The sequence below is a fragment of the Mirounga leonina genome, unplaced genomic scaffold, assembly GCF_011800145.1.
Source record: "Mirounga leonina isolate KUSES-001 unplaced genomic scaffold, KU_Mleo_1.0 Mir_92, whole genome shotgun sequence".
Classification (NCBI taxonomy): Eukaryota; Metazoa; Chordata; class Mammalia; order Carnivora; family Phocidae; genus Mirounga; species Mirounga leonina.
The window spans coordinates 14,021,302-14,039,271 of NW_023270852.1; the positions used below are offsets into that span (position 1 = coordinate 14,021,302).

Consider the following 17,970-nt stretch of genomic DNA (forward strand, 5'->3'; position numbering starts at 1 on the left):
AGTTTCTTTCTTTCTTTTTTTTAATCCCTTAACGCTGGGGTGATTTGTAGTGCAACTAAAAGAAAAAATCTTTTCTTAACATTTCTAGTCATTTAAATAATTAATTTTTAAAATAATACCCTATTTGATTAGTTTTTGAACTCCTTTATAAAAACAAATTCAAGGAATAGACAATCCATAAAAAGTAGTGTGATGTATTTCTTAGCTAATATTTAAAATCAGTCAGTAAGTTTCCCACATGATAGAAATGTATTCCATTCCAGATTGATCACTGACAAAGGAGGAAGATTTTAACCTATTATTTAAATGTGTTTATTAACAGGGGCGCCTGGGTGGCTCAGTCGTTAAGCGTCTGCCTTCAGCTCAGGTCATGATCCCAGGGTCCTGGGATCGAGCCCCGCATCGGGCTCCCTGCTCGGCGGGAAGCCTGCTTCTCCCTCTCCCACTCCCCTGCCTGTGTTCCCTCTCTCGCTGTGTCTCTCTCTGTCAAATAAATAAATAAAATCTTTAAAAATAAATAAATAAATAAATAAATGTGTTTATTAACATAAGATTTAAATTCTTTTTCTGGTTTCATTCTCTCAATTGATAGGGGGGAGAGGGAGTGTTTCCAGGATTTTTTTTTTTTTTAAGAGAGTGAGAGAGCATGAGCAAGGGGGAGGGGCAGAGGGAGAAGGAGAAAGAGACTCCCTGCTCAGCAGGGAGCCCGATGTGGGACTCGAACCCAGGACCCTGGCATCATGACCATCTGCCATCAAGCTGAAGGCAGATGCTTAACCGACTGAACCACCCAGTGCCCTTAGGATTTTTGTCTTAACTAAATTATGTAAGATGACAAAGCAAAGGTCTATAAATATTGAAATAAAATTCTAATATACTATGGTACTTCCTACAAAATACAAAGTAATGGTTTTTGTGAGTTAAGAAAGAAGCTACAAAAAATTTAAAAGGCAGCTCTCTTCCAAAATTTGAAAACAGTAATTTTGATCATATTTATATTTAAAAGATAATAAAATCAAGTCCCAACAGAATCAGGAACTTTAGCAAAATCACATGTTCAGACATATCATCTAAATAAAGAAAAATAATAAAATAGCAAATAGGTTTTGAATTCAGGGTAAGACTGTTTAGTAAAAGAATTCTCTCTTCATTATCACTGACTAGCTGTATCTGTCTGTATGCGTCAGGCTTTTAGAAAAAATTATGTGCCTAGTGCTGAAAAGTTCTAAAATCAGATTGTGGTAATGGCTGCACAATGCTTTGAATTCACTTAAAAAACTCCTGAGTTGTACATTTAAAAGAAGTGAATTTTGTGGTATGGAAATTATGCTTCAATAAAGCTGTTAAAAAAATTGTATGTGTTTATAAAATAGCAAATGAATGACCAATCTCATTTTCTCAACATCCTGAGAGTTAACTTAGAAGCAATTAAATATCATGAAGATACTAGCTATCACTAGTGACCACTGTATGCTGATGATTTGAGACTTCCGAACCTATGAGACTACTGAGTCAGGCGTAGGGGGCCATAGCAATCCCTTTAGACATTAATCAAGACCAAAAGATGTCTCAGAGAAGGCTATACTTCGACATGTAAGCAACTAGCTCATTCAATCCTTATCAAAATGTCATTATTGGTGAAAGCTAGATAAGCTACCCACTGCTTTGTCCTAGAACAGTGATAAATAATAGTAATTGTGCTAATTTCTATTACTCGTTTTTTAATTGTCTGTGGCTCCTATGAGTTCATTTACTTATCATTTTCTAAATTCCACAGACATTAGTAGGTTCTGGGAATATATAATTTTGATGGGGGAAATATTTCCAACATAATGTGGTAAGTTCCAGGACAGTGGCTTCACAAGGGTCAGGGGTCTGAGAAAACACAGAAAAGTATCATTTATTGCTAAAAAAAAAAATAGCCTGCAGGTATGGTACAGCAGAGAATGTCAAAAAAATTACTTTGAAGAACTGACATCTAAACTGAAACTTGAAAGGATGAATAGGTATCAGTCAGGAAAGAAGAAATAGCATTCTAAGCAAAGAGAACAGCAGCAGGAACAAAGACTTAGAGCCATGAAACAGTATACTGCAGGGAGGGAATTAGTGACAGTTCAAAATTACTTACATATATTTCAAGGCAAGGAAATATGGGAAAGAAAGTGAAAACAATATGAAGAATTTTTCATAAAGCTCAACATACTCAGTTTAAACGATTTTATTTTAACTTTCTATTGATCATCTAGAAGTGAAAAAAATATTGGTTTGAAAATCCTATAAATCTGGGACCACTACTCCATATTTTAGAAAGTTTGATAATGTGAGATGTTCCCATATTTTCCTCTTTCCCCAAAACATTCCTGTTATAAACACTGTTAAAACAACAGCAGGTTATTGAGGATAAAGTAACCAGAATATACTTTCACAACTACAAGCAAAATACCATTTCCAACAGCAAATACTTGCTTTCTTTTGTCATTAAACTCTTAAAAAAATATAAAAAATTTTTTTAATTTACGTTAAAACAGTGCAGTAAGGATGCAGTGAGGGTAGGTTAAGTTTACAACCTTGCAATCATAATGAAATAGTTGTCCTGTGCACAATCTGAAGTTTGTCAAGCCTTTTCTCCTTTTCCAAAAACTATGCCACATTTGTATTTTTTCACTGTGTAATATGTTGCTAGATCATGAGGCCTGCTGTTTACCAACTAGAAGAAAATCTTACAGCAGAGAATACTCACACAATTATTTCATAATTATCATTTTTTCAATTGGATAACCTCAACCCATATTCCAAGATCACTTACCTGTTTTACATTGTATCCTGCTTTTGCACTTGTTTCAATAAACATAACATTCAGCTCTTTGGCTTTCCTTTCTCCTTCCTCAATAGATACTTGCCTGTAAAAAAAATTTTTAAGATAAATTCTTCTTTTTGCAAGAATGATATTATAAAGACTACAAACAAGATTCTGAAAAGAACTTTTCTTGACAGGGGTGCTAGGTATACAGGTGAGACTAGTTTGAGAGTTCATCAAGCTGCAGTACATTTAAAATTTGTGCACTTCTGTGTATATGTTATACCTAACTAAACAATTTTTTAAAAAGACATTTTTTAAATGATTTAATGATTTGCTTTTTTACTTGGCTGGGCTCATCCTGTAATTTTTTTTGTTTTTAAAAACTTAATAGCCTACTATTTTCTCTTCATATAAAATCATAAGAATTTAGCCTTATGATTAAAAACTTCATGTAAAATAATTTTTTATGACCAAACTGTTAAAAATATGTTTTTTTCAAATGTTATACTACAGTGGAAAATGCTGCTATAAACATCTTTTTGCACAATATTTTGTGCACTGTGGGTCATTTCTTTAGGATGGATTTTGTGTATTTCTGTAAGTGGAACAAGTAAGTCAAAAGACATGTATGTTGAAGTCTCTTGATATATTTTCTAGGGCATTTGGTGATGCATTATAATTAGCAGTGTGTCTCAAATTGTAATACACTCTTCAAGTGCAAGATAATGTCACTTATCTTGGTATTCCTAGTGCCTAGCTGACACACAGATGTTTAATAGATATGGAAATATTCTAATTAAATGGATCTAAAATATCAGCTGACAAACCCTGCTTCCTACAACACAGAAAACCAAAGCAATACAAGAGAATTTCCACAAGCTCTCACAGCATCAACCCACTGATCTACATGTGTGTGCCCTTATATTCTACCTCTAGTCCTGCTACTAGAGGAAACTGTCCTTATTCCATTCTCTTATGTAACAATCCAATTGTTAATCTTTTGCTACATCTGTTTGTTTTATCCTCATTCTCTATGTATTTACACGTGTATATACATTTTAAAAAACACATATTTGAGAATAAGTTGACAATTTGCAGACCTTTAGCCCTAAATATATCAACAGTGTGAATTTCTTAAAATAATTCTGTCAGGGGGCGCCTGGGTGGCTCAGTCATTAAGCATCTGCCTTCGGCTCAGGTCATGATCCCCGGGTCCTGGGATCCAGCCCCACCATCAGGCTCCCTGCTCAGCAGGAAGCCTGCTTCTCCCTCTCCCACTCCCTCTGCTTGTGTTCCCTCTCTTGTGGTATCTCTCTCTGTCAAAATAAATAAATAAAATCTTTAAAAAAAAAATTCTGTCAGATGCCCTAAAATTTACTCCTTGGACCTCTATTTACAATTACTCCCTTGGTGATCCCATGCAGTCTTGTGGTTTTAAGTACCATCTACATGCTGATTATTCCCAAACTTATATATCTAGCCTGGATGACTACTCTGAACTCCAGACTCCAATATCCAATTGCCTACCTGACATCTAATTAGATATTAGGATATCTAATATCAAGTATAATTTATTTGTTCATTTATTTGAGAAGGAGGAAGGGGGTAAGGGAGAGAATCTTAAGCAGGCTACACGCCCAGCTCAGAGCCCGAAGCAGGGCTCCGTCTCACAACCCTGAGATCATGACCTAAACCAAAATCAAGAGTGGATGCTTGGGCGCCTGGGTGGCTCAGTCATTAAGTGTCTGCCTTCGGCTCAGGTCATGATCCTGGGGTCCTGGGATGGAGTCCCACATCGGGCTCCCTGCTCAGCGGGAAGCCTGCCTCTCCCTCTCCCACTCCCCCTGCTTGTGTTCCTGCTCTAGCTATCTCTCTCTCTGTCAAATAAATAAATAAAATCTTAAAAAAAAAAAAAAAAAGAGTGGATGCTTAACCAACTGAGCCACCCAGGCACTCCTAGCAATTCTAAATTTAAAATGACCAAAACTGAAGTCATGATATTCCATCCCAAACCATTCCTTTATGTAGTCTCTTCCTATCTCAGTTAACGACAATTACTCAGGCTAAGAATCTAGGTGTCATTTTGAATCCTCCTTCTCCCACAACTCCATATTCTGTCCATCACTATGTATTCTATCCACTGCATGCGTTTATCTTGACAATTCCATCTTCAAAATACATCTGAACTTGAAGGCGCCTGGGTGGCTCAGTCGTTAAGCATCTGCCCTCAGCTCAGGTCATGATCTCAGGGTCCTGGGATCAAGTCCCACATCGGGCTCCCTGCTCTGCGGGAAGCCTGCTTCTCCCTCTCCCACTCCCCCTTGTGTTCCTGATCTCGCTCTCTCTCTCTCTCTCAAATAAATAAATAAAATCTTTAAAAATAAATTAAAAAAATATATATATATCTGAACTTGACCACTGATCACCACACAAGCTGCCACTACCCTGGTCCAAGTCATCATCATTTCTTGCTTGGATTACAGTCTGGATTACCCTCCTCGCTTCTACTCTTATGTATTTTCAACAGAGCAAACATTGATCTATGAAAAGTTACTCTTCTGCTTGAACCCTTCAATCTCATTCAGAGTCTTCATTTTGTCCCACTTGACCTAGCCTTTATCATTTTTTTTTTTTTAAACCTCATCACCTCCTACACTTTTCATCATTCTCTTTACCAGCTATATAGGGCTCCATGCTGTTCTTCAAATAAACTAAGTATATTCCCAACTCAGGGATTTTGCATTTTCTGGGCCAGAAATTTGCATGGGTGACTCCCTTCCTTCCTTAGCATGTGTACTCAAAAGACATCAGTCATCTTCTCAATGAAGTCTTCCATTCCCTTTTTTTTTTAAAAAAAAAGATTTTATTCATTTATTTGACAGAGACACAGCGAGAGAGGGAACACAAGCAGGGGGAGTGGGAGAGGGAGAAGCGGGCTTCCTGCAGAGAGGGAGCCGGATGTGGGCTCGATCCCAGGACCCTGGGACCATGACCTGAGCCGAAGGCAGACGCTTAACGACTGAGCCACCCAGGCGCCCCTGAAGTCTTCCATTCCTATCCCACCTAATATTTCAAACTCACACTTGACATTTCAAATTTCTTTTTCCTGCTTTATTTTTTACTCTTAGCATGTATCATTATCAAACATACTATGTATTTCTTAAATTATTATTATTACTTTTTTACTTATTTACTGCCTGGTTCATTCTCTGAAATAAAAGTTCCTTGAAGACTTGTCTTTTTTTGTTCACTATTCTAACCTAGAGTAGCATCCTCTGAAACATAAGTGATAATAAATACTTCTGAATGAATGATTATTATGAGTGAATGATTATCCTACATATAAATGATTCCAGACAGAAATTCTTCCTAGTTTTAGAACTAGTAGTCACCCTAATAAAATGGTTGAAGATTAGCTACAGCAATGGTCCCAACTGTGGTTTTATTTTTGTCAGAATCACCTAGGAAGACTTATTAAAATATAAATTCAAGGGTCCCACACTAAACTAATTGAATTACAGCATCTAGAGGTAGGATATAAAACCCTAAAATTTTTAAAGTTGACAATGATCCTTCACAGCCAGAATCGTAAAAGAGGGTCTAACAAACTACTGACCAATTGATTCTCAGGTTTGGAACATTTGGGAATCACTGGCTACAGAGAATAGAAAGTACTGCACATTGAGGTGCTTATATTGAAACACTGGAACAGATATACTCTGGTATTTCCTCCAAGTTTTTACCAAAAAAATATAATTTTCTTTTTTTTTTTTAAAGATTTTATTTATTTATTTGAGACAGAGAGAATGAGAGACAGAGAGCATGAGAGGGAGGAGGGTCAGAGGGAGAAGCAGACTCCCTGCCGAGCAGGGAGCCCGATGCGGGACTCGATCCCGGGACTCCAGGATCATGACCTGAGCCGAACGCAGTTGCTTAACCAACTGAGCCACCCAGGCGCCCAAAAAAATGTAATTTTCAATGTGATAAAGACATTTAACTTTGAATCATTTTTATTAAAACTTTTTCTTCCAGGGGTGCCTGGGTGGCTCAGTTGTTAAGCGTCTGCCTTCGGCTTAGGTCCTGGGATCGAGCCCAGCATCAGGCTCCCTGCTCTGCAAGAAGCCTGCTTCTCCCTCTCCCATTCCTCTGCTTGTGTTCCCTCTCTGTGTCTCTCTCTGTCAAATAAATAAATAAAATCTTTTTTTAAAAAAATTTTAAAACCTTTTCTCCTGATTACAAAAGTAATTTTTTAGAAGACCAATCATTAACATTAAAGTCGTCCATAATCCCACTCCCTTCCCAGTGACAGTTAAGTTCCATGTATGCTTAATGCAGATTTGTTCTAAGCAAAAGAATATATATATCTCTACCACCTTTAATTTTTTGTTAACAGAAAGGATATCATGCTACACATACTGATCAAGTGAATTTTTTTAAGCTTCATGTGTTAGACATCAATAAATTTCTCTCATTTTTTTTTAGTAGCTACAAGTATTTCATTTATAAAATGCTACTGCTCCTGAAGGACATTTAGATTGATTTTTTTTTTAAGTATTACAAATAATGTTGCAATAAACGTTCTTATATGTTCATTTTTTCACATTTCTGCAGGTATATCTGTGGAATAAATTACTGGAGGTAGGTTTGAGTCAATGAATATTTCATTCATTCATTCATGAGAGAGAGAGAGAGAAAGGGAGAGAGGGAGAACTTGAGAGAGAAAGCATGACCAGTGAGGAGGACAAAGGGAGAGAGAGAAGCAGGCTCCCCGCTGAGCAGGGAGCTGGACATGGGGCTCCATCCCAGGACCCTGGGATCACGACCTGAGCCGAAGGCAGACACCCAACCGACTGAGCCACCCAGGTGCCCTGAGTCAATGAATATTTTAAATTCTTATACTGTTGAACTGTTTCATCCCCAAATTATACTAGTTACAGGGTACCTGGGTGGCTCAGTCAGTTAAGCCTCTCCACTCTGTTCCGCTTGTGCTCTTTCTCTCAAATACATAAATAAAATCTTTCTAAAAAATTATATTTGTTACATTTTCAGTATATGAGTTTCTTTTAAAATTTTCTTTTATTATGTTATGTTAGTCACCATACATTACATCATTAGTTTTTGATGCAGTGTTCCATGATTCATTGTTCGCGTAACACGCAGTGCTCCATTCAATACATGCCCTCCTTAACACCCATCACTGGGCTAACCCATCCCCCCACCCCCTCCCCTCTAGAACCCTCAGTTTGTTTCCCAGAGTCCATAGTCTCTCATGGTTCCTCTCCCCCTCCGATTTTTTCATTTTTCCCTTCCTACTATCTTTTTTTTTTTTTTACATATAATGTATTATTTGTTTCAGAGGTACAGGTCTGTGATTCATCAGTCTCACACAATTCACAGTGCCCAACATAGCAGATACCCTCCCCAATTTCCATCACCCAGCCACCCTACCCCTGCCACCCCCCACCACTCCAGCAGTTTGTTTCCTGAGATTAAGAGTCTCTTATTGTTTGTCTCCCTCTCTGGTTTCGTCTTGCTTCATTTTTCCCCCCCTTCCCCTATGATCCTCTGTCTTGTTTCTCAAATTCCTCTATCAGTGAGATCATATGATACTTGTCTTTCTCTGATTGACTTATTTCACTTAGCATAATACCCTCTAGTTCCATCCATGTCGTTGCAAATGGCAAGATTTTGTTTTTTGATGGCTGCATAATATTCCATTGTAGTTCTTACTTAGATTCTTGACAATACTGTGCATTATCAATCTTCTGAATAATGGCTGATCTAATTGGTGAATATGATCTTTATATTTATATATTCAGACTTAAACCAATCTTTCTCTTTATGGCTTTAGGATTTCATGTCATGCTTATAAAAGGCCACCCACCTACTACCAAAAAATTTTTCTTCTAATGCTTATTTAACAAACCTTTAAATCTTTTACTCATTTTAAAATTAAAGGGTGACAGTCTGGCAAAACTTGCTGAGAAACACAGTAATTCCAAACCAATGGACAAATATTACCTTGAAGAAAAAAAAAATCACTTTATGTATAATTGAGGTAAGTTTCTAGCATTTATGTACTCAACTGAAATATGACACAATAAAAGAACAGATGCTATATGCATCCTTTTAGACAACTCTGGCTATTATAACAGAAAGCAATTCAGATATACAATTTTCCTACTTAAAAATGAAAGTACTAGGGACTCTCTACTAGAAGAATATATACCTACATGATCTATAAATTCTTTTTTTTTTTTTTTTAAAGATTTTAGTTATTTATTAGAGAGAGAGAGAAAGCACAAGCAGCGGGAGTAGCAGGCAGAGGGAGAAGCAGGCTCTTCGCTGAGCATGACCCTGGGATCATGACCTGAGCCGAAGGCAGACGCTTAACCAACTGAGCCACCCAGGCGTCCCATGATCTACAAATTCTGAGTGGAGATAAATAAAATAGTGAAAACTCATGATGCCAACTGATGTCCAAACAAGTATTTTCATAAAGGAAAGATGATCATACTCTGAGTTTACTTTTAAATCAAGACAGACTTTTTTGTCATTCTACTGCCAATTCCAAATGAGGTCCATGGGAAGCAATGGGCTTAACATTTCCACAAGCCTTTGAACATATTGGATTTCTTTGCAACATTTTAATTAATAGTACAAGTTCAATACCTGAATTTCAATATCCATCTCATGAATAAACAAACAGCAAATAGTAAAAGCTTCTACTATTAAGTAAAATGGTCAAGACTATTTAAAGCAGAAAGAATATCCAGTAGATTACTTAGGATGCTGAAGGCAGATACTCAAGCCATGGGTTCTACAGTGAATGTTAATAATTTTGTATCCTGTGACTTGAATATGGCTTTGCTCATTTGACTAAGGTATCACAATCAAGCTATTCAGTTCAACTACACAGTCTGGTTCAACCATACAATTTAAAAAAAGGAAAGAAAAACTGCACCACTGAATTATAATGAATATTTATAAGAAGACTACCAAAAGAGTGTGCATTTAATCATTATGAATAATTTTTAAGGATAGGATTTGTTCTTAAAACATTTTGTTCTTTAACAGAATAGTGCCCATGTTTATGGGGCCTAAAAAATGCAAAATAGTTACCAGCTTCATGTATAAACAATCTTCTTTTCCCCCATGTGTAAACAATTTTGCACAAAAGCTATTTACACATGGGCTTACACAAAACAAAAAAACTCATTTTCCTTTAAGGACTGAGTTTAATGTTTACATTTGTATTTCAGGTTCTCACACTAAAGAAAAGGGGAGTATAAACTTAAGAATTAAACATGTTTCCTTTCAAAACAATTCTTCAGTAATAAAAATAACAGGCTGCTTAACAAAGATATCAAATATTTGATACATATACAAAATCACTCTATACCTTTTGTCAGCAAGATCTGTTTTATTTCCTACTAGCATGATGATAACATCACTTCCTCTTTCTGTTCTGACATCATCAATCCATTTTGTAGTTTGCTGGAATGAGTTAACATCTGGTATAGGAGGGTGGACAGAGAGATTAGTGTTACTGCAAAGCTTCCCCAAGTGATAAACCAAACAACAACAACAACAACAACAACAAACAAATCCTGGAAGTTGGGGAGGGGGTGGCACATTAGGATCCACTTTTAATGTGCCTGCAACATGACTCCATTTTATCTGAGTACAACTGTCAGTGATATAAACAAATCCAAAGAATAAAGTACTCAAGGTTCCTTTTATAGTAGTTTAAAATTTTTGGACATGACCAAATGAGTGCAACGTACCATATGTAATTGGGGGGGGGGGAGGACCTTTTTAAAATGCAAGGACAGCTATGACAGATAATATGGTGTCACATTGCCACAATCTTTTTTTTGATTACTTACACATACCCAGCATAACAAAGAAAGCATCTCCAAAAGTAGGTCAGCCAGTAAATCCCAACACATCCAGAAAATTATAAAGCCTTTACATAGCTTTCAACACCACTTTGTTTGCATTGCTTGTTCAGTTTGTGATCACTTTAACTTGAAGTTCATTAGTTTAATGCACCAGAATCACTTGTAACAAAATCCATCTTTCCTAGCAGTGCATTCTAAGTAGAATACTTCAGTATTTTTTACAGCAGCTCCAGAAAACAGTATACTAATGTTTTAACCACATGTACACAATTTTTAAAGAAAAATACACGAGGTTTCATTTGATTTGGTTAAAGTAAGCACAAACATTTTAAAGCTGCAAAACTTGTCAATGCACAATAATGAACATACACATTTTTTAAACAAGTAGCAACCCAAAGTAAAGCTTTAAGAAAAGAAAGATTGCATATAGCACCTAACCCACCCCCCCAAAAAAGGTCTCTGAATGCAAACTTACAATTCTGCCATAGCAATTATTAAGTAGATACGACTTCTGGTTGAGCACATATGCAAAAATGTACAGTAAGAATATCACTAGCTCAAACCAATAGTTTATGTAAGATTCTCTTTAAAGTAAGTTTAAGATGTAACATTATTCTGGTTTTCCTACAAATTATGGACCACTATATGGAATGATGGCTTAATATTGCCTAATGTATATAATAAACCAATTTACAAAGACAATTTTAATCAGAGAGCATTTCCCTGTCAGTCACCATATTCTGTGGAAAATTTACAGGCACTTAAAATGCCAAAGACCTTATTTAGTCTTTAGGGAAAAGAAAAAGGAAGATCATTACTTGTTTCAATCTCCTATTTAAAATTTCTTCTTGGAGAGAAATGAAAGTAATTTGTTAGCAACAAAGTCAGTCAGTCACAGAATCCAGATGTGATTCAAATGAAAATGATTAATAGAAAACTGCACATTATATGTTTTCTCTGCCTTCCTCTATAGAGAGAGGATGGCTGGAAGTGGAAAGCAGAGAAAAGTTGGCTAGCGGAAGCTTTTAATAGCCTCAACAGAAAGCCTTGGAGGATTTGAAAATTTTGGCAAGAGGCTTAAATGCAGATTATTTTATTTTAGAGAAATCTGAGATCAAGTTAAATGAAAAAGGAGACATTCTTCCAACCATAATTACGGTGTGACTTAGGGATAACAGGATACTAAGAAAGCCTTGGAGAGGATCCATAATTAGATCTGAAGGAAAATTTCCAGGGCAAAAAAAATCTGGCACAGTGGAAATAAAGCATGTTGGTACAAGCACCAAAGCAAATATTTCTGACCTAACTGGTATATGATAAGGTTTACTATGACAAAACTCATTTTTACATGCTAGTATAGAAAACAAGCACAAGACAAGAACATGCATGCAGCTAAGCTAAAGGTTGAAAGATTAGAAATGCGTAATTCCCCCCACTCACTTGTGATATCATAAACAACAACTGCCACAGTGGAGTCACGAATGTAGCTAGGAATCAAGCTCCTGAACCGCTCTTGACCTGCTGTGTCCCATAATTGCAATCGTACCTAACAAAATCAGTCAAACAAGCAAGAAAAATAAGAAAGGTCAACCCGTTGCAAAATACCTACTTGTGATATCGTAAACTACTACGGCTGCAGCAGAATCACGGATGTAACTGGGAATGAGGCTACGGAAACGTTCCTGACCCGCAGTATCCCAAAGCTGCAGCCTGATCTGTGGGATGGGAAAAAATAAATAAAAAAAAAAAAAAAACCAAACTCATACTAAAAAGAAAAAAGAAATAATGTTTTTAAAAGGGGGAAGGTGGGAAGAAGGTAAAAAGTAGACTCATGCAAAAGGTTGCAGGGATGTGAGGATTGAAAATAATACAAAATTCCTTTCCTTTTTCAAAAGGGAGTATATTAAAAATTTGCTTGCTCTGAAGGTATGTGATTTAAATATGGCAATGTGAAAGATTTCATAGAATCAGAAATATAGCTTTTTTTGTTACTCCCTATAACATCTCTTTGGATCTTATGCCTTCCGGATAGCAAAAAGTAGACTGTGTTGATGTTCAAATAGTGAGCATAAAAGGGAAAAATGAAGGTAAATGCCAATGAGCAGCCCCGGCTATCAGAGTAAAGGAATGAATGCTTCTCTGAAAACCTCTCTGAAGCTAGAATTTGTCTCTTTTTTATTGGATCTAAAACACTGTGAAATTGGGACTCTGACTACTGTGCGTATGTTTCTCCTACACGTTTCTTCCCAGAACATTGTATATAACCTAACAAAAAAGGAGAAATATCTTTTCGCAACACTACATAAAAATGTTATTTTCTTACTTTTTCATATCTATATTTGAGGAAGAAAAGCCTGAAAATAAGCATTCAGTTATCTTACCATTATAAAGCAATTTCTAAGCTTTGAAAATTTAAGAAACGACATGCTGTGTATTAAAACATAAAAGAGAACATCCAAAAGAAAAACTTACACACTTACATGAAAAAGCATTAGAGATACAATAATTTTTGGGGGGTATAGGTCCTGAAATATTACATTTAATAAGACAGTCACTGTTTAGTTGATAGGAATCTCTTCCAGGGACAGTGGGCTAGAATACAGAATTTATACTATGCTTAAAGGGAGCATTCCAAAAGATAGGCATCTAAATCCAACAAATAAATACACACTACCTCTACCTAGTTACTGTCACTTTGGTATTCATCATATTCTGACAAATAAAATTTTGAAATTCACAAATTATGTGATATTCAAATGAGATATTTTTTAATGCCTCAAGAGTAGCACTCAAAAGGTCTTTAGCAGCTCTAATTTCTTTATGAAAACACACTTTTCATTATCTCAGTGCTATTTGTTATCATTTTTCCAAATCAGGGCGACAAATTTTGTTTAGCAAGCCTAGGGCATTCAGTATTTTCCAAACAACTTGGCTTTCTCTCCTCTTTGGATTTTACTTAGGGATTAAGCCAGAATGCTAAGTACTACCACTCTGTTAATAATAGTTTTTCTCAAAGCCTGTAAACTAACTTTCTCTACTTTGCTAAGAGCTTCTTATGGTGACAATCATCAATTATAGCTTTGATCATAGTTTTCTATCCTGGAGTGTTGCAGAAAATTGCACACTGAAAACATTACTCACTGTTCGATCCTCCAAGTACATTGTTTTTGATAAAAAGTCAATACCAATTGTTGCCTGTAAAACAGAATAAAACAAGGAAGTTAAAAAATAAAATAAAAATAATAATAGTTTAGGAGGTGCTTGGGTGGCTCAGTTGATTAGGCATCTGCCTTCAGCTCAGGTCCTTATCTCAAGCCCTGCATGGGGCTCCCTGCTCAGCAGGAGTCGGCCTCTCCCTCTGCCTCTCCCCCCATGCATGCGCTCTCTCAAATAAATAAATAAATAAATAAATAAATTGAAAACATAATAATAGTTTAATGGCAGTTCAGGGTTCAGATGGTAATTATGATTGTAAGAGAAATAATGAATTAAACACAAAAACACATCATAGCCAAATACGAATGAACAAAATTTTCAGTGATAGTGGTTTCCACCTACTGAGCACGTGTGCTAAAGAATTCTTTTAGGCCTTTTACACGATCATCTCTAATCCTCATACATCTCTGCAAGGTAGCTACTGCCATTCTTATTTTTATCATTTTAACAATATTGGGGTTCAGGGATGCATGGGTGGCTCAGCTGGTTAAGCGTCTGCCTTCGGTTCAGGTCATGATCTCAGGATCCTGGGATCAAGTCCCACACAGGGCTCCTTGCTCAGTGGGGAGCTTGCTTCTCCCTCTGCCCCACCCCCACCCCCATTTGTATGCACACTCTCTCCCTCTCTCTGATAAATAAAAATCTTTAAAAACAAAAACAAACCCCCCCCCAAAAACAATAGTGGGGTTCAGAGAAGTTAAAAAACTTGTCCAGGGGAACAAAGCTTCTGCTGGAGTTGGGAGTAAAAGTCCAGCTCTTTCCAAAATATAATGATTATAATATATATTTATTATATATATTTAAGTTGTGATAAAATACACATAATAAAATTAACCATCTTAACCATTTTTTAAAATACTATTTTTTGGGGAGTAGTTTTAGGTTCATAGCGAAACTGAAAGGTGCAGAGATTTTCCATATATTCCCTTACCCCCACATAGGCATTAACACGCCCTATTGTTAACATCCCCTGCCAAAGTGGTACATTTATTACAGCTGATGAACCTACACTGACACTAATATATTTTTTTAAGATAGATTTTATTTTTGGGCGCCTGGGTGGCTCAGTTGGTTAAGCGACTGCGTTCGGCTCAGGTCATGATCCTGGAGTCCCAGGATCGAGTCCCGCATCGGGCTCCCTGCTCGGCAGGGCGTCTGCTTCTCCCTCTGACCCTCCTCCCTCTCATGCTCTCTGTCTCTCATTCTCTCTCTCTCAAATAGATAAATAAAATCTTTAAAAAAAAAAAAAAAGATTTTATTTTTAAATTGTGGTAAAACAAATATCATAAAATGTGACATTTTTGGGCACCTGGGTGGCTCAGTTGGTTAGGCAGTTGCTTTTGGCTCAGGTCATGATCCCAGGGTCCTGGGATCGAGCCCTGCATTGGGCTCCCTGCTTCATGGGAAGTCTGCTTCTCTCTCTCTCTCTCTCTCTCTCTCTCTTTCTCTACCCCTTCCCCCCGCTCATGTGCTCACTCTCTCTCTTAAATAAAATCTTTAAAAAAATAAAATGTAACCACATTAAATGTACAATTCAATGGCATTGATTATATCCACAAAGATGTATAACTGTCAACATTATTTTTAAAGCTTTTTTATAACCTCAAACAGAAACTGTACCCATTAAGCAATAACTTATCAGAATGTATGGATAGCCCACAATTTCTTTTTTCATTCATCTATTAATGGACATTTGGGTTGTTTCCACCTTTTGGCTGCTGTGCGTTCCTATACTGAATTCTTCAGTATATACTAGTAGAACTGCTAGGCCATATGATAATTCTACTTAAACTTTGTGAGGAAATGCCACACTGGCTTCCACAGTAGCTGCACGACTTTAAATTTCCTATAGCAATACATGAAGGTTCCAATTTTTCCACATTCTTGCCAGAATTTGGTATTTTCTCTTTTTATATATAATACTCATCCTAGTAGGTAGGAAGTGGAATCTTTTTGTGATTTTGATTTGCAGTTCTCTAATGACTAATAATGTTAAGCATCTTTTCATGTGCTTACTGGCCATTGTACAACCTCTCTGAATAAATGTCTATTCAAGTCCTTTGCCCATTTTTAAATTTGTCATTTTATTATTGATATGCAAGAGTTCTTTATAGATCCTAGATATTAAACCCTTCTCGGATATGTAATTTTCAAATATTTCCTCCCATTATGTAGGTTGAGCCTGGTGTTTTTATTGAAAATCAATTGTCCGGTGCCTGGGTGGCTCAGTCTGTTGAGTGTACGACCCTTGATTTAGGCTTGGGTCACGATCTCAGGGTCCTGGGATCTAGCCCTGCATTGGGCTTCATGCGCAGTGGGGAGTCTGCATGAATTTCTCTCTCCTGTGCCCCTCCCCCACTTTGTGCACAAGGGCATGCTCGCACACTCTCTAAAATAAATAAATCTTTTTTTTTTTTTTTTTTTATTCATGAAAGTCAGAGAGAGAGAGAGGCAGAGGCAGAGGGAGAAGCAGGCTCCCCGCCTAGCAGGGAGCCCGATGCGGGACTCAATCCCAGAACCCTGGGATCATGACCTGAGCCGAAGGCAGACGCTTAACCATCTGAGCCACCCAGGCGCCCCTAAAATAAATAAATCTTTAAAAAAATTTTTAAAAAAGGAAATCAATTGTCAATAGATATGTGGATTTACTTATGGATTCCCTATTCTATTCCAGTGGTCTATAGGTCTATCATTGTTCTGATTACTGTAGCTTTGTAATAAATTTTGAAATCAGGAAGTGTGTGTCCTCTTTTTTTTTTTTTTTAATTATTTATTTATTTGTCAGAGAGAGAGAGAGAGAGTGAGCATGAGCGGGTTGGGGCGGGGGGAGAAGCAGGCTCCCCACTGAGTGGGGAGCCCAATGTGAGGCTCGATCCCAGGACCCTGGGTTCATGACCTGAACCGAAGGCAGATGCAAAACCAACTGAGCCACCCAGGTGCCCTATTTTTCTTTTTCAAGACTGTTCTGGCTTTTGCAATTTAGAATCGGCTCTTTCATTTATACACAAATGGCAGTAGAAATTTGATAGGGACTGCATTAAATCAGTAGATTGCTTTCAGTAGTTAGTATCAACATCTTAACAATATTAAGTCTTCTAAGCCCTTTGCCCAGGATGTCTCTCCATTTATTTAGGTCTTCTTTAATTTTTTTTGAGCAGCGTTTTGCAGATTTCAATTATACACAGACTTTTATTAAGAAAGCAAGCAAGGGGTGCCTGGGTGGCTCAGATGGTTAAGCGTCTGCCTTTGGCTCATGTCATGATCCCAGGGTCCTGGGATCAAGACCTGCATTGGGTTCCCTGCTCAGCGGGGAGACTGCTTCTCCCTCTCCCTCTACTGCTCCCCCTGCTTGTGCTCTCTCTCTCTGTTAAATAAATAAAATCTTTAAAAAAAAAAAAAAAAAAAAAAAAAGCAAGCTAGCTTTCCCCTTTATCCTAAACTATGTGACTATGTATTTCAATTACATTTCTAAATTTAGGGCTTAAATATACATAACCTAAGTACGAATTCCATCTTATGACATTCAGTCTGAAAATGTATATCCCGTTCTGCTATAGGCTGGGATAATGGGTTCATAAATGTGAATTACTGTGCAAAAGCATCTAACTGACAAACCTGAAGAATGTACAGGAATGGTATGGGCTACATTTAACAAATCTCACCCAGAGAACCTCATTTAATCAGACAATGTGGAAGAGGCAGCTAACTTTCTACACAAATATCCACCTTCCCCTTCCTTATTAAAACAATCAAACATTTATTTGAATCCATACTTTTCTCACTAAAAAGACTACATTTTCCAGCCTTCTTTGAGCTTTAAATAAATGGGGCTGACTCAGTTGAGAGGTATACTCTTGGTTTTTTTCCTTTCCTTTTTCTTGGCTGGATGTGATACCATGGCCAGAACTCCAGGAACCATTCAATAACCATGAGGCAACCTCCATATGGAAGTCATATATTAGATTTGGTTAAACAAAGTTAGAAGTCCCAGATGACTATGGAGCTGCCGTACAAGCCCTGAACTACTCTACTTACAGACTTCTTTTATAT

General features: G+C 37.0%; 1 protein-coding gene across 2 annotated transcripts in view; it reads right to left on the reverse strand.

Moving 5' to 3' along the window:
- RAB6A (RAB6A, member RAS oncogene family) overlaps positions 1 to 17,970 on the reverse strand; it is a 79,232-nt gene that overhangs the window by 15,238 nt on the left and 46,024 nt on the right. The window contains exons 3-6 of one of the 2 annotated variants that reach the window (XM_034995526.1): positions 13,846 to 13,899; positions 12,145 to 12,250; positions 10,203 to 10,314; positions 2,807 to 2,900 (exon numbers count right to left, since the gene is read on the reverse strand). In XM_034995526.1, coding sequence (XP_034851417.1) covers positions 2,807 to 2,900; positions 10,203 to 10,314; positions 12,145 to 12,250; positions 13,846 to 13,899 — 366 coding nt within the window. Of the gene's footprint in view, positions 1 to 2,806; positions 2,901 to 10,202; positions 10,315 to 12,144; positions 12,251 to 12,313; positions 12,420 to 13,845; positions 13,900 to 17,970 lie in introns of both variants that reach the window. The other variant, XM_034995527.1, reaches the window with a different exon arrangement.